Source organism: Lampetra planeri, chromosome 37 (assembly GCF_965212315.1).
Source record: "Lampetra planeri chromosome 37, kcLamPlan1.2.h2, whole genome shotgun sequence".
NCBI lineage: Eukaryota > Metazoa > Chordata > Hyperoartia > Petromyzontiformes > Petromyzontidae > Lampetra > Lampetra planeri.
The window spans coordinates 4750855-4773871 of NC_136143.1; the positions used below are offsets into that span (position 1 = coordinate 4750855).

The 23017-nt window shown below is 53.1% G+C and overlaps 1 protein-coding gene across 1 annotated transcript in view; it reads right to left on the minus strand.

Annotated features, from left to right (window-relative positions):
• Window positions 1-22529, minus strand: part of LOC144730825 (reticulon-4 receptor-like 2) — a 28798-nt gene extending 6269 nt beyond the window's left edge. The window contains exons 1-2 of the mRNA XM_078611600.1: window positions 22457-22529; window positions 10086-10567 (exon numbers count right to left, since the gene is read on the minus strand). Coding sequence (XP_078467726.1) covers window positions 10086-10567; window positions 22457-22529 — 555 coding nt within the window. The remainder of the gene's footprint in view (window positions 1-10085; window positions 10568-22456) is intronic.
• Window positions 22530-23017: the final 488 nt, after the last annotated feature.

Sequence of the window (23017 nt, forward strand, 5' to 3'; positions counted from 1 at the left end):
CCATGGTCAAGGGAGTCGGCAACCAATAGAACAAGAAGGGCCATTTCTTTTGGAATTTCAGGAGCTGCACTGCAGCCCTTAAGGAGGCGCAACCTGCGGCTCCTTAAGGACTGCAGTGCAGCCCTTAAGGAGGCGCAACCTGCGGCTCCTTAAGGACTGCAGTGCAGCCGACCCCTCTGCTCTCGAGGGTGCTGTGGCGTTCCTACGCTTCCGCTCCGGCCTAGGCGCTTTCGAGAGAGGCGAGGAGCACGTGGAGGAACCACAGACGGGCAGGAAGGCGACAGCCGCGCGGTCTGAGCAGTGGGCGCCAACAATTGCCCAAGCTCTAATGTCGCCTACATGTCAGGGGTCGGCAATCTGCGGCTCCGGAGGCCACCACGCGGCTCTTCAACGACTGCTCAGTGACGTCATTTTTGAAGTACCACCGTCTCGTATCCATCACGTGCCTTGCTGCTCTTGAAATATTGAGTTTTGTTTTTTACATATATACCGCGTTTTAAACCAAATGGCTCTTCTTGTTATCATTTAGGTTGGCAAATTACTGAGCGCTTACGTGCGGGAGGAAACCGGAGCACCTGGCGAAAACCCACGTGTGCGAGGGAGAAACACTCTATCCCAGGGGTCGGCAACCTACGGCTCCGGAGCCGCATGCGGCTCTTTACGGGCTGCTTCTTGACGATATGTACGTATGTATGCTCGAGAACGGTGCGTAGAAGGGGATATTGGAGAGCTACTTCTGAGGATCCTTGCAATCGGCACGTCGGGGGGTGGAGGGGAGAGTGGGGGAGCGGGGTTTGACGTTACCAGATGCCCACCTACTGAGAAACGTTTATAACACAGAAATAAAATCGATCCTTTTCATTCCACCGCTGAAATGTTGCCAAATCAAGTGACGTGCTAAAGTTAATAATATGAAGAGTCATCGTTATTATTTTTTACGTGGTCGTGTGTGCAGCAATTACTAATTGGGTTGTGAATCTCAGACCATTATAAACTCGTCGCACGCTGGAGAACCCGGTTTAATCACGGGTGGGCTGAACACTCAGATTCGAACCCTCCGGTCCTCAGAGGTTATCGGCTCCGTGTCTCTGACCCAGAGGTCGCAACCGGGTACCCGATACCCGTACCCTACTCGATACCCGGTTACCCGTACCCAGCCGGGTACCCAGCCGGGTACGGGTACCCGTTTGCGACCCTGGTGCGGCCGGGTACGGGTACGGGTAGGCCATGAGTCACTGGTAAGTAACCGTTTGTCACTCATTTCCCAACGTCTTGTCTCTTCTCACAATTCAAGTTCCTATAATCAACCCACCCGCGCCTGCAACATGGCTTCATCCCAGAGGTCGCAATCAGGTACCCGATACCCGTACCCTACCCGTACCCGGGTACGGGTAGGGTACGGGTACGGCCGGGTACGGGTACCCATTTGCGACCTCTGCTCTGACCTCTGGGCTACCCTTGGCAATGTCCATGCGGCATTAATTATGAACGCAGCCTGAAACTAGAATCATCTTGGCTGACGTTTCAGTTAACAGCCGTGCTTCAGAACAGAGAGTCGTTATTTATCATCTTAAAGTATTCCACTTATATCCTTCACCTCTTGATAGTGTATACTACGTACACACATACATTTAGGGTGCAGTGGTGGCGCGGTGGTTAGCGTATTGTGCCACGATTCTAGAAAACCTAATTTGTACTCCCAACTCTTCCAAGACGTCTGGATGGCAAATGGGGAAGAATAGACCAAATACCACTCAGGAGAGGAACTCTACAAAGCTCCATCTCTCGCGTGAAAGAGCCATCCGGGATGTATGGCCCGAAGCGTGGAAGAGTAGGCCAAATTCAACTCGAGAGAGAGAGAGAGGCACGCTCTTTAGCGCTCCCTCTAATGGTGGAGGCCCTTCCACCAGCGATGACGCTTCAGTTTTCAGCTTCATTTATCTGGTATAGCCCTGTGAGCCATTCGGCTCTTGAATCGGGTGCAACCGCAACAAACATAAAACAAAAACATGAACAAGAAAACATCTTTAAATGACTATGCGCAAACAGAAAAATCCAGGAAAAAACTGCAAAGTCTTCCAGAAAAAAGCACCGTACACCAATGTGAGTGAGAAATTGCAGGGCTGCGCCTTTATCCCTTGCTGTGTCAATCCGCTGGGTCACGTTTGGATGTGCCGCGCCCGTTGTTGAGATCAGTGCATCGTCTTTGAGCTGTACGCCTTTTGGCGTCCTCTGGTCTAGCACCGTTTGAGACGAGGCTCGAAAGAAAGCCGTTCTCTGGTGTGGACCAATCAGTTTCAAGGACAATGCATAGATTATCAGAACGTGTTTTTTGTTCGCATTTTGACCACAAATATTGTGGTTAATGCACACATGATTCCTTGTTAAAAGGTTTCAGTTTTGTTGCCAGAAAAAAGGGGAAAACCCCTATTATGAGATCAGGACGGGTTCAACCACGCGTCCCCTTCATTGCATCGGGGGGAGGGGGGGGCGTGGGAGGGAGGGAGGGAGGGGGGCTCTGAAGATGCCGCTGCTATGCGTGACGCCAGGGCCCTTGAGGACAAGGTGCTGCTGAACGCCGAGCCACGCAAATTCAGATTTTTCTAAAAATAACTCATTAAGGGCAAACTCCGTGCCCCGGGCTTCTACCGTCTTCTCCGAATCGTATAGGATCCTCCGGAAAGTAAGACGCACCCCCGAACTCGTGCTCGGTATTCAATAAAATTTAAGATGCATCCCTCGAACTCGTCGATGTAGAGCGGTTGGCGGTAGGGGGGGGGGCGGGGCGGGGGGGGGGCAAGTGCGTCTTATAATCCGGTAGTGGTTCAATGCGTTAGTTGCTGAATGTGTGCCACGCGTATACGCACGCTACTACGGCAGGCTGCCGTGGTGTAAACGGTGAGCTCACTGCGCTTGTCATCCTGAAGTATCCCGGTGTTCTCGATCTCCAGGCGTGGCAGATTAAACATTTATTTAATACCCCCCTCCCCACCTTTACCCCCCCCTACCCCCTCGCAGTTTCCCACCAAGCGCTGCTGTAGATATTTCTGAGAGCCGCGTGTCGAGTGGATACCCTTACAGTGGCCCTACTTGCTGTGCTGCCTCCCTTCTGCGCCCCCCCCCATCCCACTCCCGCAATCTCTTGCGTGATCCACCAATCCCCGAGTGTCAGCGCGCTGGGCGATTCTTGCCAAGTCGCGTTGGGTTGACGCTCGAAACCGTTGACTCACGTGCGGTTGGCGGGGGTGATTTGGAAACAAAATCTCAGCGAATTGTGTCAGCGCAGAAGCACGGTGATGTGTTTACCGAATGGTTTGGTGTGAACTTTAAAGGATGAAAATAAAAGGAAACTACCGTATTAAACTATTTCTTTTTTTTTTATCTTACCAGGTAAGGCTCACTGAGCTATGTAGCTCTTTGAAAGGAACGACCTGGCTTTCACGAATGATCGCTCAAATAAGTGGCTTGCAATGTGGAAATGAAGAGATAGCAGCCAAATAAATGCGTGTTATTGAATGTAAATGTGGAGGTAACAACCGGAGGACCCGGAGAAAAATCCACGCGACCACGGAGAGAGAAAGAGAGAGACACGCACACTCCAAATATGCAGCAGCAGGCGTCAGGGTCGGGATCGAATCGACGACCTCCTGCATACCAGGCGAGGTAGTTAACATCTCCTAGCCACCGTGATGATGATGAGAGAGAGACACGCACACTCCAAATATACAGCAGCAGGCGTCAGGGTCGGGATCGAATCGACGACCTCCTGCATACCAGGCGAGGTAGTTAACATCTCGCCGCCGTGGAAATAACTTTATGTAAATAATAGAAACATGTAATAGGTGACGTTTTGAGAAATGGCCCTTCTCTCTAGCAGAGTGGCTCACGCGAATTTGAGACTACACAATAACTCCTTGGATTAGCTGATAACAATTACTATTAAAAACATTGTTAAAATGTTTCAGACGTACGACGACGATGATGATGATGTCGCTATGATATTTGTCATTTTCTGTACGTCTTTGACAAAACGCTTTGTAGCTCATCGGATTCCTCCTGTATAAATAATGATTATGATATTTTATTTTTTTTAACCCATAAATGGCATTGTCTGTCTGTGTGTCTGTGTATCTCTGTGTGTGTGTGGCCGGAACTTGCGAAGGATTTGGCTAGCAAACCGTGGAGTTTACGACTAAAAAAAGTACCCAGGTAGCACGCCATAAGCCCCTTGCTGAGCCGGCGCTATTCCCATTTCGCGTCCGTCACCTTTAAAGTAGTTTAATTAGCGATTTAGTGCTGCTTTCGTTCATGTCTTTATTTATTTATTAGCTAGCGTGCGCTGGGCCCTACCAACTCGCACGTGGGGGGTGAGGGGGGGGGGCCCTACCAAGTCACACGTGGGGGGTGAGGGGGTGGGGAATTCTCTTTCGTGTGGACACTGCGCAACACACACAGATTTACAGCTCCCTTCAAACGTTTATTACCATGACTGTTTGCTCATTACAAATTGCCTTTAATAGGTTCGAAGATTTAATGACAGGTATGAAGTAATGATTTTGAAGAATAGCTTTTTCTCTGTACTCTGGAGGCATAAGCAGCCGCGCAATAATTACGTCTCCATTCTATAATATTTACATTTGCCCCCCTCGGTAGGGGGGGGGGGGGTTGAGCACTGACGTTATGTCAATTACGCTTGATTGGTGCGCATCTGCTCATAGTTACAGGTAGGTTTGTGGGTTAATTTTGTCTTCGTTGACTTTCATGAATTTGCCGCTCTTGCTCGCGGCAAATGTTTGCACCGAAATGGGGGAACACCCACGCGGTCGCTACTAATTACTTACTTATCATACACGCGTGCATTTACCCTCTCTCCCTGCCTTCTTTCGCTAAAGTCACGTACATAGACAACTATTATTTACGAACTTATTTAGTCTACTTAAAAGTTAGAGTGTGCGTGCGTCCGTCCATGTGTGCGTGTGAGTCCATATATGCGTGTGCGTTGTGTCTGTGTGAGTCCGTGTGTGTGTGCGTCAATGTGTGTGCGAGTCAATGTGTGTGTGTGACATGTTGCTGTGTTTGTTTGTGTACGTCCATGTGTGTGTGTGCGGTGTGTGTTTAAGTCGATGTGTGTGTGTCAGTCGATGTGTGTGTGTAGGTCCATGTGTGTGTGTTAGTCGATATGTGTGTAAGTCCATATATGTGTGCGTAGTTCCATGTGCGTGTGAGTCTATGTATTTGTGTGTTTAAGTCGATGTGTTTGTGTGTGTTAGTCGATGTGTGTGTGTGTGGGTGCATGTGTGTCAGTCGATGTGTGTGTGTACGTCGAAATCTGTCTGTGTGAGTCCATGTGCGTTTGTAATTCGACATGTGTGTGTGTAAGTCGATGCGTTTATGTGTGGGTCGATGTGTGTCAGTCGGTGTCTGAGTGTACGTCGATATGTGTGTGTGTGAGTCCATGTGTGTGTGTGAGTTGATGGGTGTGTGTTAGTCGATATGTCTGTGTGTGTTAGTCTATATATCTGTGGGTGTAACTCCATATGTGTGTGTGTGTGTAAGTCCATGTGTGTGTGAGTCTATGTATGTGTGTGTGAGTCGATGTGTGTGTGTACGTCCGTGTGTGTATAAGTCGATGTGTGTGCAAGTCGTTGTTTGCGTGCGTCAGTCGATATGTGCGTGTGTCAGTAGATGTGTGTGGGTGTAAGTCGATGTGATTGTGTGTGCATCGATGTGTGTGTGTACATCCGTGTGTGTATAAGTCGATGTGTGTGTGTGCAAGTCGCTGTGTGTGTGCGTAATTCGATGTGTGTGTCTGTGTGTGTCAGTCGATGTGTGTGTGTTAGTCAATGTGTGTGCGTGGTGTGTGTGTGTAGACAACTAATATTTAACAATTAAGTTAGAAACTTTTACAATAATAATGTGTGTCTCAGTCCATGTGTGCGTGTGAGTTGAGGTGCGTGTTTACATTGATGTGTGTACGATGTGTAGGTGTGAGTCGATGTGTGTGTGTGGGTCGATGTGTGTGTGTGTGTCTTTTTTGCCCGGGCAACGCCGAGTACTACATAACGTGTTCCCCTTCACGATGATTCCAGACGAGGCCCGTAGCGTAGTGGGAGAGGCCTACCCCAACAAAAAGCAACTCATACATTATCTAACCTTTTTATGTTCATAATTACGTCAATTAATTCACCCAGCAAAGCCTCACTCGGTCTCAAGGCGCCCCCTTTCAAGAGGGCCCTGCTGCATTGCGATGTTCGGCCAATGACCTCAATGAGTGTTTTGGATGTTTGTGTGACAGCAAGCAGGGGAGAATCCGGAGAAAAGCCCACGTGCACGCATGCACACGCTTGGAGGGGTGGGCGGGGGGGGTAAATGCCCTTGAGCTCAACACGCCCCACGGCCTGAAGGGCGAACCCACTTGCTGTACTGCCATCTCCTGGCCACTCCAGTCGCACACACCTGACGTGTCAATTCGTGACCTCGCGCACAATAGCCTGAACAGACTGTTGGGGCAAGTGCTGTTAGCGAGCACCTATTAAGGCCGGCACGGCATACGAAGGGGTGGGTGGCCAACACCACGCCCGGCCGCCTTTGTCTCCCTAGTGGCGATGTTTACACATTGCACCAGGTACTCATTTGAGGCTGAGTCGACCTAGGGGAGAGCCCGGGACTGGTTCAGATAATCGTTACCGGTGTTATTAACGAGCACCTGTGTGAGGATGGGGGGGGGGGTGTCACCACTACGCCCGGCCGCCTTTATCTTCCCAGAGCTGATGTTTGCACAACGCACCAAACGCAAATATCTGAACCTCGCCACTGATGTTGGCCGTGAGCCGGAATTGAACTCGGGTCGCCAGGTTCCGTAGCGCACTTCGCTAACCTACTACGATCCTTACCGATACCAGTACCCGCCATTCCCCACTAAGTGACGTTGACGTCACCATGGGCGCTTGTGCCAGGCCAGGTGCACTTTGAGGCCACGTGAAGTGTCGAAGGCTAGCTGATAGGAGGTCACGGGACAGACCCAGCAGGTGACATGGGTAGACGGACTGAGATGACTGGAAAATGGACCAGCTGTGCCCCTTATCCTTACCACCCTCCCACGCACACGGCACACGGGAATTAATGAATACGATAACATTTCAAACTCGGCTATTTGCATGGGTATGGGCAGACGGAAAGCGTCTGTCTATGAGAGGCATCACAGCCTAAGGGCGGGAGCTTTATTCGAGTCTCGAATTACCGCGGAAAACGTGGTCCAGGCAGGGGTTTCGTGGTTCGAATCGAGCGGCCGCGCCGGGTAATACTGCGGGTGTATTAGCCGAGGGATGCCGTTGCGTGCCGGCGTCGTTCGTCCAAAGTTGCCAAATAAAAATTAACGAAAATTACCCCACAAATTATTCACTTAGAATGTACAAAGCAATCGTCGCCCCCCGTACTGGAACAAAAACATGGGAGGACTCGCTTAAGACTCAATGAGGGTTTCCCGTGCAAATAAGCGTGAGAAGGTTTAACACGTAGGCTTTCGCGACCGGTATCATTCATAATAAAGATTTTTGGGTTAGATCGAGTTATTTATAAACGTGTCGCAACCCTCCACCACCTGACACGGCCAATCAGTAAAAAAAAGTGTCACGTTGACAAAAGACAAATAGTTCACTACTTTAGCCCACCGGTGTGTTGAAGTGTGAATCCACAACATTTACAATTTTTGAGTAGTACGACGTTTCGCTGGAAATTACATCCAGCATCATCGGGCGATTTGCCAGAATAGTGAAGCCATCCACCTGCTTCCGGTCTTAAATAGTGCAGGATGACGTCATCGTTGTTTTGTTTATTATGAAGCGCGAGAGAAAATACGTTGAATGTTTTGGTTTTAATGTAGGGCGCAAATTTTTTTTTTTAAAGATTGATTTTTCGGGACCGCCTCCCCGACCACCACTTGCAACTGGGACGTTTCTGGAATCCGCCTCTTGCCCCGGCCGCTGTCGCAAACGCGACGTTCCACCTCCAGCGAAATCAATACTTTATGGGAGAGAGAACAAACATTGCCTGGCTGGCTACCTGGCGTCCTGGGCTGGCTGGCGCGTGCGTGATGGTGGTGGTGGTGGTGGGGAGCGGTAGTGTAGCGGTTAGCGTGCTGCGCTACGAACCTGGCGACCCGAATTCGATTCCCGCTCACGGCAAACATCAGTGACGATTATCTGAACCGGTCCTGCGCCTACCCTAGGTCGACTCAGCCTCAAATGAGTACCTGATGCGGTGTGTAGAAACATCGCCACTGGGGAGACAAAGGCGGCCGGCCGTGGTGCTGGCCACCCACCCCCTCGTGTGCCGTGCCGGCCTTCATAGGTGCTCGCTAACAGCACTTTCCCCAACAGTCTGTTAAGGCTATACGGGGGATCTTTGGTGGTGACGCCACCGTGCACATCTCCGTGATGACGTCACGCCCCCCCCCCTCCACTAACAAAACCCCCACCCTCAACCCCGACCGTGTATCTCGAACAAATGCGCGGGATACGCTATCCGACTATATTCGACAACAGTTTTGCTGGCTGGCTGGCTGACTGGAGGGAGGGAGGGAGGACGTCCGAAGAACGTGCGAGCTGATCGTTTTATATGAAAATAAAATTGTACGGCATTACTCTGCTTGTCCACGTGTCCCAACTGCACATCACAGTCGTCGTGCTCGCGTCGCGCACAACGACATCGACAATAACCATCTACGCCTCGAGTCTCCTGGCTGGCTGCTGGCTGGGCTCCTCTCCACCTAGACAATACCGTAACTCGATTTGTCAGTGACTGCTGCGGGTGGTTGCCACCTGAAGAAACTCGCTGGGGTGACTGGCAGCACGGGATTTTCCGTGTAGCAAATAATCATTGAGATGAACTATAACGGCGGAAGATAGAGTTGGGAAGACGTAACGAGAAGAAGAATAATATTATTAGTTAGAGACACCGACGAGGTGGGAGGAACGAACACGGAAGGAGACTGACCACGGTGCATTTTAAAATTGCTCCAACTTCCCAACGTGTGTCCCCATCGGCGTCATAATTATTTCGCCGGAACAGTGCATTTCAAATGAACAAAAACAGATTATCTACATCATGGGACCTCCTTTGCCAGTACCAAAATATAAGAACAGGTTTTCCCCTTTGTTCTGTCAAAAGAAACAGGTGTTAAGATGTCAAAACACCAAACTGAAACCTCTTACAAGGAATCATGTCTGCATTAACCACAATGCTTGTGGTCAGCATGCAAACAAAAAACATACTCTGATAATATATGCATTGTCTTTGAAACTGATTGGTCCACACCAGAGACAGCTTTCTTTTGAGTCTCGTCTCAAACGGTGTTAGACCAGAGGACGCCAAAAGGCGTGCAACACAAAGACAATGCACTATCAGAGTAATGAGACCACAAATATTGTGGTTAATGCAGACATGATTCCTTGTAAAAGGTTTCAGTTTGGTGTTTTAACAACCTAACACCTGTTTTGTTGCAAGATAAAAGGGGAAAAACCTATTCTCATATTTTGGTACTGGCAAAGGAGGCCCCATGATGTAGATGCTCACCCGAGCTCTCATTACTCTAATAACGCGTTGTCTTTGTGGCTGTACGCCATTTGGCGTCCTCTGGTCTAACACCGTTTGAGACGAGGCTCAAAAGAAAGCTGTCTCTGGTGTGGACCAGTCAGTTTCAAAGACAATGCATATATTATCAGAGTACGTTTTTTTTTGCATTCTTACAACAAGTATTGTGGTTAATGCAGGCATGATTCCTTGTAAAAGGTTTCAGTTTGGTGTTTTAACATCTTAACACAGCTGTTTTGTTGCCAGAAAAAAGGGGAAAACCTATTCTTATAAAAACAGCTTACTTTAAGTGCTCCGAGCACAGGAGGATTTTGAGATCCGAATATTAAAACCAATCCACGCGTCTCTTATTTTTGTTTTTCATTGCAAGAGCAACGGCTTTCTACACTCACCACAACAACACCAACAACAACAACACTACTGACACGTGACAAAGCGTGCCATGCGCGTGTCGTGTGCGTGCATCATCATCATCATCACCGTCACCAAATCACCTGCAGATGCATCAGCTCGTTCTGCTGCAGGTACAGATGCTGCAGGCCCCTGAGACCGGCGAACACCCTGTCCGGCAGCTCCTGCAGCCCGCATCGGTACAGGTGCAGCGTGTGCAAGTTCACGAGACCGAGGAACGTGTCCGCGTCCAGCCACTGCAGGTAACGGTTGTTTCCGAGGTCCAACTCGTCCAGCCGAGAGAAGGCGGCGAACGCTCCGGGCTGGATGATGGTGATGTTGTTGGAGAAGAGCGACAGGGCAACGGTGTCGGGACTGAGGGCGTTCTCGCGAGGCACCGCCGTGATGCGGTTGTTCTGCAGGAGCACTCGGTGGCTGTTCCTGGGCAGCCCCGATGGGATCCTGACGAAACCCAGCGACTGACAGTTCGCGGTGACGGGCAGCATGTAGCAGCTGCAGTTCTTGGGGCAGTCGCTGGTGCTCGCGGGAGACAGCCAGAGCAGCAGCAGGCAGACGAATCCGAGCCCTGCGTGTGTGTGGGGGTGAGTGGGGGGGGGTGTGTGAAGGTTGTTGTTGTTGTGTGTGTGGTTAGTGTGTGAGTCAGTTGTGTTGTGTGTGTGTGTTGTGTGTGAGTGGGGTGAGTGGGGGGTGTTGGTGTGTGTGGGTTGTTGTTGTGTGTGTGGTTAGTGTGTGTGTGTGAGTTGTGTTGTTTGTGTGTGGGGTGTGTGTGTGGGTTGTGTTGTTTGTGTGTGTGAGGTTGTGTGTGTGTGTGGGTTGTGTTGTGTGTGTGTGAGAGAGGGTTGTGTTACTTGAGGTTTATGTTGATCGTGTGTGTTTGGTTGGTGTGTGCGTGTGTGATGATTGTGTTGTGTGTGTGTGAGAGGGTTGTGTTATTTGTGTATTGTGTTGTTTGTGCGTGTTGTGTTGTTTGTGTGTTGTGTGTGTGTTGTTCGTGTGTGTGTGTGTTGTTTGTGTGTTGTGTGTTGTGTGTGTGTGTTGTGTGTGTGTTGTGTTGTTTGTGTGTTGTGTGTGTTGTTCGTGTGTGTGTATGTGTGTTGTGTTGTTTGTGTGTTGTGTGTGTGTGTTGTGTGTGTGTTGTTCGTGTGTATGTATGTGTGTTGTGTTGTTTGTGTGTTGTGTGTGTGTTGTGTTGTTTGTGTGTTGTGTGTTTGTTGTTCGTGTGTGTGTGTGTTGTGTTGTTTGTGTGTTGTGTGTGTGTGTTGTGTGTGTATTGTTCGTGTGTGTGTATGTGTGTTGTGTTGTTTGTGTGTTGTGTTGTTTGTGTGTTGTGTGTGTGTTGTATGTGTGTTGTTCGTGTGTTGTGTATGTGTGTTGTTTGTGTGTGTGTTGTTTGTGTGTGTGTATGTGTGTTGTTTGTGTGTTGTGTGTGTGTTGTGTGTGTGTTGTTCGTGTGTGTGTTGTGTTGTTTGTGTGTGTGTGGGTTGTGTTATTTGTGTGTTGTGTGTGAGTGTGTGTTGTTTGTGTGTGTGTGTTGTGTGTGTGTTGTGTGTGTTGTGTGTTTGTGTGTTGTGTGTGTGTGTTTGAAAGGTAGTGAATGAAGCACAGAGAGACGAGCTGCAGTGAGTGTTGGTCACGTCGCCTGAGAGACAGAGAGACACAGAGACACAGAGAGAGATAGAGACACAGAGAGACAGAGACACAGAGAGACAGAGACACACAGAGAGAGAGACACAGAGAGAGACACACAGAGAGACAGAGACACACAGAGAGAGACACACACAGAGAGAGACACACAGAGAGACACAGACACAGAGAGAGAGAGACAGAGAGAGAGAGACACAGAGAGACAGAGACACAGAGAGAGAGACACAGAGAGACGGAGACACAGAGAGAGAGACACACAGAGAGACAGAGACACAGAGAGACAGAGACACACAGAGAGAGAGACACAGAGAGAGAGACACACAGAGAGACAGAGACACACAGAGAGAGACACAGAGAGAGAGACACACAGAGAGACACAGACACAGAGAGAGACAGAGAGAGAGAGACACAGAGAGACAGAGACACAGAGAGAGAGACACAGAGAGACGGAGACACAGAGAGAGACACACACACAGAGAGAGACACACACAGAGAGAGAGACACAGAGAGAGAGAGAGACAGAGAGACACAGAGAGACAGAGACACAGAGAGACAGAGAGAGACACAGAGAGAGACAGAGAGAGGTCGCGTGCTCACCTAGACGTCTCCTTCACCGAATGGGCGCGACAACGTGAGCGCGAGTGGTTATTGCGAAACGCGAATGCGCACGTGCGTCGAAACTTCTTTCGCGCCGTACGCAGCGAGCCGTGCCAATCGTGGATTGAAGCGAGCGTGTCGTCACGATCTCCGCCAAAATCTAGCCCCGCGTCGGGTCAGTGGTGCGCAACGCACACGATAGCAGGGAATGAACACACACGCACACACAAATAACTCAATTGTCGGTAACCCTAACCCTGGAGGAGACTTCACATGATACAACAGACGACGTGGTGTCACTGCTGAAGAAAAGCGGTCAACCGCCCCTTGACTGAAAGGCGTCTGTTCTGATGGGAGGACCGTTGGCCGAAACGTCGCCTCTTGGGCGGTGGCATAGACGAATTGGCTTGGCCGTCAACAACAACAACAAGTGAATGCCTAATTTCAAGTGCGTGCCCGGGTGAGCGTCAAGGGAGAGAGGAGCGTGTGGGGGGGGGGGGGAGGTTGAAGTTGGGGAGGGGGGCGGTGGGGGGAGAAGGCGGGGGTGGCGGGGTGGTTGAGTGGGTGGGTGTTGGGTGGGGGGGCACGAAGGGGCCGGGAGGGGGGCGGCGGGAGTTGTGGTGATATGAGCGCGAATGCGGTAGCGTTTCATCATCTTCGGCCGCCGCTGATTACGCCGGACACAGCCGACCATGGCTCTCCGCCAATCGCTGCATTAAATCACCATCTAATATTTATAATCAAATCAGCGGAGCGGCGGGGCTGCGCATCGGCCGTGCCTGCAGGAACGCGCGCACGCACGCGCAGAGAGGCCGAGTGGAGGAGTTCCCGTGCTGTCGTGCGCTCCTGCGCGCTCGTTCCAAAGCGCGCCGCACAGGAGCGTCCAGCATCGCGCATTTCGCCGCGTTCAGCTCAACCGGGGGTCAAGCGCGGCTCTCTGTGGGCTAAGAGAGCCCGAAGGGCTTCGCGGCGAAGGCAGGCGGGTTACGACTCCGAGAGGTGCCCGAGGACGTCTACCGTCGAGAGAGAGAGCGAGAGAGTGAGCGAGAGAGTGAGCGAGAGAGTGAGCGAGAGAGTGAGCGAGAGAGTGAGCGAGAAAGTGAGCGAGAGAGTGAGCGAGAGAGTGAGCGAGAGAGTGAGCGAGAGAGTGAGCGAGAGAGTGAGCGAGAAAGTGAGCGAGAGGTGGGGGTTTTACATAAAGATAAGTTTAAAAATAAATAAATTACGAAATGATGAACGAAGCAAAGTGCCGAATACACCGAGCATCTTCTTGTTTCCACTAATCGTAAAAAAAAGAGAGAGATGGAGCGACGGAATCGGTTGAAGTTTCGTGTTGCGGTGCGGCTGTTGGGTCACGGGTCGTTTGTTGTTTGCATCGCGGGGTCGTGAGAGAATAACGAATAAGCGAAGGTTTGTGGGGATCGGGGATGGGGGGGGCGGGGATTTCATCCAGCAGTGGATGAAGGCCTGCCAGTTGAATTCATCATCATCATCATCAGGATTATCCGTGATCAATCCACTGCTGGATGATGGCCACTCCAAAGCAGTCGCCGTACGCCGATCGGGGTCACGCGACGCAGAAATCCACGCAGCCTCCTGCGCACGAAGCTGGGATGATTTCACGTCTCCATCTCTCCTCCCCGGTGGGACGTCCTCAAGTCGGACGCGTTCCATTCCTTGTGGCTGCCACTTCGGCGTGATCCTTGACCATCCGTCATCGTGCACGCCCAATCATTCACACCGTTAACACGAGAAGCCAATTGTGTTGAGAGAACAAAACGAGCAAAAAAAAAACAAATACAACGCGTTTCGTCAATCGCACTGTGTGGACTCAAAATAAAGATATACTGGGCGACGTTTCGGGCTAATTGGCTCTCTTCAGGGGGCGCAGAGAGGCCCGTCAGAGTGGTCGAGTGAAGGTGAATTGAGGTCAACTATAGCCCGACATAAATTGGGGACGGAGAGGGTGGTGGTGGTGGTAGTGGTGATGGTGGCAGTGGTCGTTGAGAGCAGTGATGTAGCGGTTAGCGCGCTGCGCTACGAACCCGCTCACGGCCAACACCAGTGACGATAATTCTGAACCGGTCCTGGGTATCCCCTAGGTCGACTCAGCCTTAAATTAGTATCCAGTGCGGTGCGTAGTAAACATCGCCACTGCGGAGACAAAGGCGGCCGGGCGTGGTTCTTGACCCCCCCCCCCCCTCCCCCCGCTCCCTACCCAGTTGACTCGTGCACCGTGCCGGCCTTCGTAGGTGCTCGCGAACAGCACTCGCCCCAAACAGTCTGTCGAGACGACGCCGGCGATTGAACGTTGCCTTTCATCTTTCGGAGCAAACTTCGCCGGGCATTGGACGAGAGCGGAAATCGTTGGCGCGCGTGGCGATCGAGGCGCGCCACGCGCGCGACCCTCTTTGTATTGTGGGTGTCCACGCGGCGCCTGGCTGACACGGAACGTACGCGTGAGGCCTCGCGGTGACGCCGCTCATTCACAGAGGCCCGCCCCCCCCCCCTTGCCCCGACATTGGCAACCCGTGAGATGCAACCATCCGCATGAATTTGAATCTGTTCGTATTGATGCAGGGAGCTAAGGTTTATATATATATATAGTGTGTGTGTGTACATGTGCACAACTTATGGTGAGGCTACTGGTCACTCAGCCCCCACCACTCCGTGCGTGTTAGAGAAGTGACTTGGGTTTAACACGTGGGCTTTCGCGACCAATGTTATCTTCAAAAACACGGATTAAGGAGGGACTTTAGTTGATTAAACACGTAAACTCTGTTTTTTTGTTTTACCAGGTAAGGCCCACTGAGCTATATCGCTCTTTTGCAGAAGCTACCTGGCGATCACGAATGATAGCCCGACGAAGCGGGCTTGTCATCACGTGGAAATGTAAAGCAGCCAAATACTCTAAACGCGTGATGTTGAGTCTAAGCGTTGAGGGAAAAACCGGCGGACCCGGAGAAAAATCCACGCGGCCGTGGGCATAGAGAGAGACACGCAAACTTCAAATATACAGCAGCAGGCGTCAGGGTCGGGGATCGAACCCACAACCTCCTGTAGACCAGGAGAGGTCGTTGGCATCTCGCCAGGGCAATCAACATCACGAATTGACTGCGCTGGTGCACAAGCACAGCCAACATCTATAGACAACAACAACAACAAACACTCCAACACGTTCGTGAATATCACTGCGTCATGTTCTCAAAAGAAAACGTCAATGTAATAAGCGACGTTTCGGGCAATGACCCTCCTTCACGAAACGCATTTAAGTGAAAATTCAAATGACCGTTGGTGCGATGCTCCATATAAGCCAATCGTTGAAATTCCACATTCCTATGGCGGGCGCAAGGGGGAGGGGAGGCGAGTCTCGCCACAGGGAAACTGCTGTTTACTTCGGTACAAGGTGATACTCGTTGTGTCGACCCCGGGGCAACCATCGGCTGAGTCAACTCCACCCCCACCCACCCCGAATTAAGATGTGAACTCGCACCCTTCCGACGGCGAGCCGCTGGTTCTGCCACTGAGCAACGGGAAATGCCCCTTTGAAATTCAATTGCACCGCGGCGATTTTAATTGCGCCATGTTATATCCAGGTCAGGCACGTTTTGCAACAACAAAGAGATTAATTATTTGATCTCGGCTGCTTGGAATGGACACTGTGGTTATTTATCCCCAGCCAAGGCACGTGAGTGTGTGCACTGGTTGTGCTCAGGTATATGCGCAGAGTCGCTTGAACGAATTGAAACGATGTGCGCGCTTTAGACACCTCGCAGGATCCCGCGAGAGACGGCAACAACTTGGAAGGAGTTTTTTTTTATCCAGCAGTGGAGTTATCAAGGCTGCTGATGATCATGATGATGATGGTAATGATGTCTGATCCGGAGGCGATCGGATGGTGTGGATTCCAATAATGTCTGAGATGGCCTAGAATAATAGATATTTGGCAATAACACACATTCACTCACTCGCTCGGAGTCTCTGCTTATAACAAGATACCCTCCTGGGTACGTCCTCCTGTAAAAACCCGCCCTAACCAGAGCGGTGAAGTATGGTCAAACAAACGGCAATCTCCAAATTAAAACAAACTCACGTACTGATGTCAATTAGTTTCATTCAAAGGGCAGGGTTGACCAACCCCCGCACCCGCCCTCCACCCAAGTTCCAAACTGCTCCAGGCCTCCAGTCGCACCACTTAACTTCTCAATAAATACAAATCTACGATCCCACCGCTTCATCGGTGAACCGAGTAATTCGCCTCCCGCTGATGGAGAGCCCACGAGGCACACACCCACCACCCCCCCAACCTGTTCACAGGTACCGCGATGTTCGAGGCACGCGCGGGTGTCGTCTGGAGGCACAACGCCTTGAGAGCCAGACAGAAATCCATTCCGCAAATGTCACGGTTCGTGTCTTGCAATACGCCTTTGCCTCGCTATAGCGCTCTCTCTCTCTCTCTGTATATCAAAGATCCCCCGTATAGCCTTAACAGACTGTGGGGGCAAGTGCTGTTAGCGAGCACCTGTGAAGGCCAGAACGGTACACGAGGGGGGGTGGGTGGCCAGCACCACACCCGACCGCCTTTGTCTCCCTAGCGACGATGTTTACACACCGCACCAGGTACTCGTTTGAGGCTGAGTCGACCTAGGGGAGGCCCAGGACCGGTTCAGATAATCGTCACTGGTGTTTGCCGTGAGCGGGAATCGAACCCGTGTCGCCAAGTTCGTAGTGCAGCGCGCTAACCGCTACACTACCGCTCCCCATCTGTATATACATACATACACACACACATACGTCGATTTCACCGGATTATAAGACGCACCCTAGTAGACCCGTGCCCGGTGTCGATGGTTCATGCGGGTGTGGTTTCAAAGCGATAACATCCATCCCTGGCCGGCTGCAGGGGCAAGTGCTGTCAGCAAGCAGCACCTGCGATGGCCGGAACGGCACACGAGGGGGATGCGTGGACAACACCACGACGGGCCGCCTTTGTCTCCCCAGTGCTGATGTTTACACACCGCACAAGGTACTCATTTGAGGCTGAGTTAACCTAGGGGAGGCCTTGAACGTGTACACTGTATTCTCCGGAGTATAAGACGCTCCGGAAAGTGAGACGCACCCCACCAAACTCGCGCCCGGCGTCAATAGCAAACGCAAATCTGGTTGCACAAAGACAAAGATCCCCCGTTTAGCCTCAACGGACTGTTGGGGCAAGTGAACGCACATTGTGAGACTCACCCCGTCAACGTTTTCTTCAACATACCAAGGGCGGTAACAAGGGCGTCGCGTGATCCCTGTGAATACGTTATGTTAAGTATCATACGTGCACAATAACAATTCCCTCCTGCCCGTCAATATCGCTCGTTCTCCGTCTCTCGTCTTTTGTTGTTTTTGTTGTTTTTCTCGCTACGTGCAGCGTCACCCACGAAGCGATTTTGTGCGCAAGGACAAGAACACCGCGCCTGGCGACAGACGTGGCAGAAGTCTCCCACGCCGCCCGCGGCTCGTGGTCGAGGCTTTGTCTGGCGCGTTCGTGACACCACACTTTTGAAAAATATGAAAACACACGCAACAAATTTGAGCGCTGCGTGCAATTTCCATTGTTCTGTTTCATTGTTCTACCCCGCACGCATTGTACTCGTGCAAGGGTGGAATGGTGAGTGGCGCGGTTGGTTAGCGTATTGGGGATATGATATACGGGTGTTCGAAAAGTATGGACCCGATTTGAAATCGCTATATCTCTGCAACCACGAACCGCCCATGAATGAAACTCTTACCACTTGAAAGGGCGGGAGTTTCAAATGATTACCGCTCGATGCCTCTCCCAGCGCACAAACAGCCCCTAGCCTCAGTCATTCGCAAGACGCGCTGCCTCAACGTTGAATAGGTCGCACTGGACCCCAAGACTTGGCGCTACACTCTTGGCCCCCAAGATCCCCAGACATCACGACACCCTGCGACTTTTTCTTGTGGGGATACGCCAAAGACCGTGTTTTTGTGCCACCGTTAGCGACTCATCTGGTGACCTCAAAAACAGAATCACGGCGGCGGTGACTTCAGTGGAAGAAGACACTTTGAGAGGCGTTTTGGACGAATGCAACTATCGTCTCGATGCTGTCCGTACAGCACGTGGAGGGCACATAGAGCATTTATAAAATGGTTAGTAAAACTTGATAACTCATGAAACCGTTTGTAACTTTTTGTGTAATTGTAACACGTTGCCATCGTGAAATATACTGCTTTGAAATTGGGTCAATCTATTTCAACATCCCTGTATATATCCCCGGCGACTCGAGCTCCGTATTCCACCAGGCCACGGCGAACATCATTGTCCGCGAAGCACCAGTTGGCCGTGAACATTTAATTCGGATGACGTCCGAAATTTTCAGACGATAGTCGAAAAATGCGCTCGGCGCACACTGACCAGCGCGGTGAAGTATGGTCAAACGACTACAACAACAACAACAACCACCCCTCCATGACCGAGATGCGTGGAGAGGCCTTCATCTAGCAGTGGATTGATGAAGGGCCGCGCATTAGCCCGCACTATTGTTGCATCGCAACACGCCGGCTCCCCCTTTCAAAGAGAGATTCGTGGTCTCGACGGACTGCCGCCGCGTGCTTCAGATGACAGGCGTGGACGCTTGCGAATGAACAAACAAATCAGAGGCTTTGGACCGCGGGTCACCAACCGTAGGCGCTTGCCAGGTGCTGTAGGTTGCGGTGGCTGCCGGGGCTGTACGTGACCAGGAGATGGCAGTGTGCTGAGTATCACTCCTCTCGGTCCGCAGATTACCGCACACGCGAATCCCGAAGCTCGTTAATGGAATTGGCCAAAACGTCGTTGCAAGACCCCCTCCCTCCCCCCGCCCTGAAAGAGGAGAGAGTCGAGGGACTCCGGAGTAGCACTGGAATGACCTGCATTGGATAGCCCTTCACAGGACCGCTGGGGCAAGTGCTGTTAGCGAGCACCTATTAAGGTGGGCACGACGCACGAAGCGGGGACGGGAAGAGGCTGCGTTGGGGGTGGGGGGGTGCAGAGAGCGCCACGTCTCCCCTGCTCTGATGGGTTACACGCAGCGCCAGCTGCTCATTTAAAGGCTGAGTCTACCTAAGGGGAAGCCCACGGCCGCTTCTGAAAGCACTCGACGTTGATGCTTTTGCCGTCCGTGGGAAGCAAATCGCAGGTGGCAGGCACGGGGGGTGGGGGGGGTCTGTAGCGCGTTGCGCTAACCGCTGCGCCGCCGCTCCTCACACGTGACGTGCAGCAACTCCGTTCAGCACCCCCCCCCCCGCCCCACACGTGACGTGCAGCAACTCCGTTCAGCCTCCCCCCACACACACGTAGCGTGCAGCAACTCCGTTCAGCACCCCCCCCCCCCGCCCCACACGTGACGTGCAGCAACTCCGTTCAGCCCCCCCCCCCCACACACACGTGACGTGCAGCAACTCCGTTCAGCCCCCCCCCACACACACGTGACATGCAGCAACTCCGTTCAGCTCCCCCCCCACACACACGTGACGTGCAGCAACTCCGTTCAGCTCCCCCCCCACACACACGTGACATGCAGCAACTCCGTTCAGCCCCCCCCCCACACACACGTAGCGTGCAGCAACTCCGTTCAGCCCCCCCCCCCCACACACACGTGACGTGCAGCAACTCCGTTCAGCCCCCCCCCCCACACACACGTGATGTGCAGCAACTCCGTTCAGCCCCCCCCCCCCCACACACACGTAACGTGCAGAAACTCAGTTCAGCTCCCCCCCCCCACACACACGTAGCGTGCAGCAACTCAGTTCAGCTCCCCCCACACACGTAGCGTGCAGCAACTCCGTTCAGCTCCCCCCCCCACACACACGTAGCGTGCAGCAACTCAGTTCAGCTCCCCCCCCCACACACACGTAGCGTGCAGCAACTCCGTTCAGCTCCCCCCCCACACACACACGTAGCGTGCAGCAACTCCGTTCAGCCCCCCCCCCCTCCCACACACGTAGCGTGCAGCAGCTCCATTCAGCTCCCCCTCCCCCACACACACGTAGCGTGCAGCAACTCCGTTCAGCTCCCCCCCCACACACACGTCACGTGCAGCAACTCCGTTCAGCTCCCCCCCCCCACCACACACACGTAACGTGCAGCAACTCCGATCAGCCCCCCCCCCCACACACGTAACGTGCAGCAACTCCGTTCAGCTCCCCCCCCACACACACGTAGCGTGCAGCAACTCCGTTCAGCTCCCCCCCCCCCACACACGTAACGTGCAGCAACTCCGATCAGCCCCCCCCCCCACACACGTAACGTGCAGCAACTCCGTTCAGCCCCCCCCCCACACACACGTAACGTGCAGCAACTCCGATCAGCCCCCCCCCCCCACACACGTAACGTGCAGCAACTCCGTTCAGCCCCCCCCCCACACACACGTAGCGTGCAGCAACTCCGATCAGCCCCCCCCCCCACACACGTAACGTGCAGCAACTCCGTTCAGCTCCCCCCCCCCCACACACACGTCACGTACAGCAACTCCGATCAGCCCCCCCCCCCACACACGTAACGTGCAGCAACTCCGTTCAGCCCCCCCCCACACACACGTAGCGTGCAGCAACTCCGTTCAGCCCCCCCCCCCCCACACACGTCACGTGCAGCAACTCCGTTCAGCTCCCCCCCCCCACACACACACGTCACGTGCAGCAACTCTGTTCAGCCCCCCCACACACGTCACGTGCAGCAACTCCGATCAGCCCCCCCCCCCCCCCACACACGTCACGTGCAGCAACTCCGTTCAGCCCCCCCCCACACACACGTGACGTGCAGCAACTCCGTTCAGCCCCCCCCCACACACACGTCACGTGCAGCAACTCCGTTCAGCCCCCCCCCCACACACGTCATGTGCAGCAACTCCGTTCAGCCCCCCCCCCCCCACACACGTCACGTGCAGCAACTCCGTTCAGCCCCCCCCCACACACACGTCACGTGCAGCAACTCCGTTCAGCCCCCCCCCCACACACGTCATGTGCAGCAACTCCGTTCAGCCCCCCCCCACACACACGTCACGTGCAGCAACTCCGTTCAGCCCCCCCCCCCACACACGTCATGTGCAGCAACTCCGTTCAGCCCCCCCCCCCACACACACACGTCACGTGCAGCAACTCCGATCAGCCAATCGCTCATTCATAGAATCGCCCAAACATGCACGGCGCGGCAGGACCATCGCGAGCAAGAGTCTTGAGACTCAACGAGAGAGACGTCCCGGGGTAAATCATTGCCATGGGTGTCATCATTTTTAATATATATTTTGTTCTACTTCGATGGAAACGCGACCGGGCTTGGTTGGCCCACTGCGCTTTGAGGCCGCCCCGTCAGAGTTCGATTCCCGACCACGGCATCAGTGGCGAGTGACCAATACCCCCTTGTCGTCAACAACCCGCACGGACCGGCGCGGTGAAGTATGGTCAAACGACCCACCCCCGCGAAAGACAGGGCTTCAGGCGGACATTTACCCAGCAGTATGTTGACGAAGCCTCGTATAGAGAGTACTCTGTCTCATTATTATTGTTATTACAAAGACTAAGATACCCCGTGTAGTCTATACGGACTGTTGGGGCAAGTGCTTGTAGCGAGCACTTGTGAAGGCCGACACGAAGGACGTAGGGGCTTGATGTTGCCAGCACCACGCCCGGCCGCCTTTGTCTCTGCAAATCCGATTGTGTTCACACCCTCCCCCTTAGTACAGTCTTCATTTCAGGCTGAGTCGACCTACAGTGGAGATCCATGACCGGTTCAGATAATCACCCCTGCTGTTATTTTGCCGTGGCCGGGAATCGAACTCGGGTCGCCGGGGTTTGTAGCGCAGTGCGCGAAGCGGCACCACGATAACGTCTCGCTCCATTGTTATCGATGAAGGCAAAGATCACCCGTGTAGCCTTTAACAGACTGTTGGGGTAAGTGCTGTTAGCGAGCACTTATGAAGGCCGGAAGAGTGCACGAGGCGGTGCGTGGCCAGCTTCACGCCCGACCGCCTTTGTCTCCACAGTACCGACCTTCACACACACGCACACCGCAGCAGGAATTCATCCAAGGCTAGGATCGACCAACGTGATGGCCCAGGACCGGTTCAAATATAATCGACGCCCGTTATTAGCCGTGAGCGGGGATCGAACTCGGATCATTGGCGGGTTCGTAGCGCAGCGCGCTCACCGCTGCTCACAACTCGATTACCTGCCGTGCTGCTGCTGCTGCCGCTGCCGCTGACGTCGAGTCCCAGGATCGCGTTCACGCGTAGCCGGCTCATCTCAAGTCAGCGTGGGGGGGGGGGGGTGGGGGTGGATAACACGGGCGAGAAGGCGGTGGGTTGCAGCAAGGCAGCCGAAGGGAACCCGCGGATGAAGCACCCGGGGAGCAGGTCCGGCAGGTGCCCTGGCCGGATCGGGTCGGGTTGGGTCGGCTCGAGACTGATTGTTCATCTGAGGAGGGTTGCGATCTTTCCCGGACTAGTTGGTGATGCGCTCAGCCCTTCCCCGCTGCGCGCGTTTCAAGAGCTTACGTCGGCGGCGAAAGTGGTCGAGGGATGTGATGACAGCGATGCGGCTGACGACGGCGTGACGATGTGACGATGAGGTTTTGTAGACAATGACAACGAAACGAAGCCAACGATCCGCGCGCTAAGGGCGTGAGCGAGTGAGCCACCGGCACCGCGATTCCGCGCGCTCCACCTCGTCTGAGTGAACGTTCTCGCCAAAGCGGAATGGTGAGAGAGGTTCGCCCTTCTCTTAACTTGCG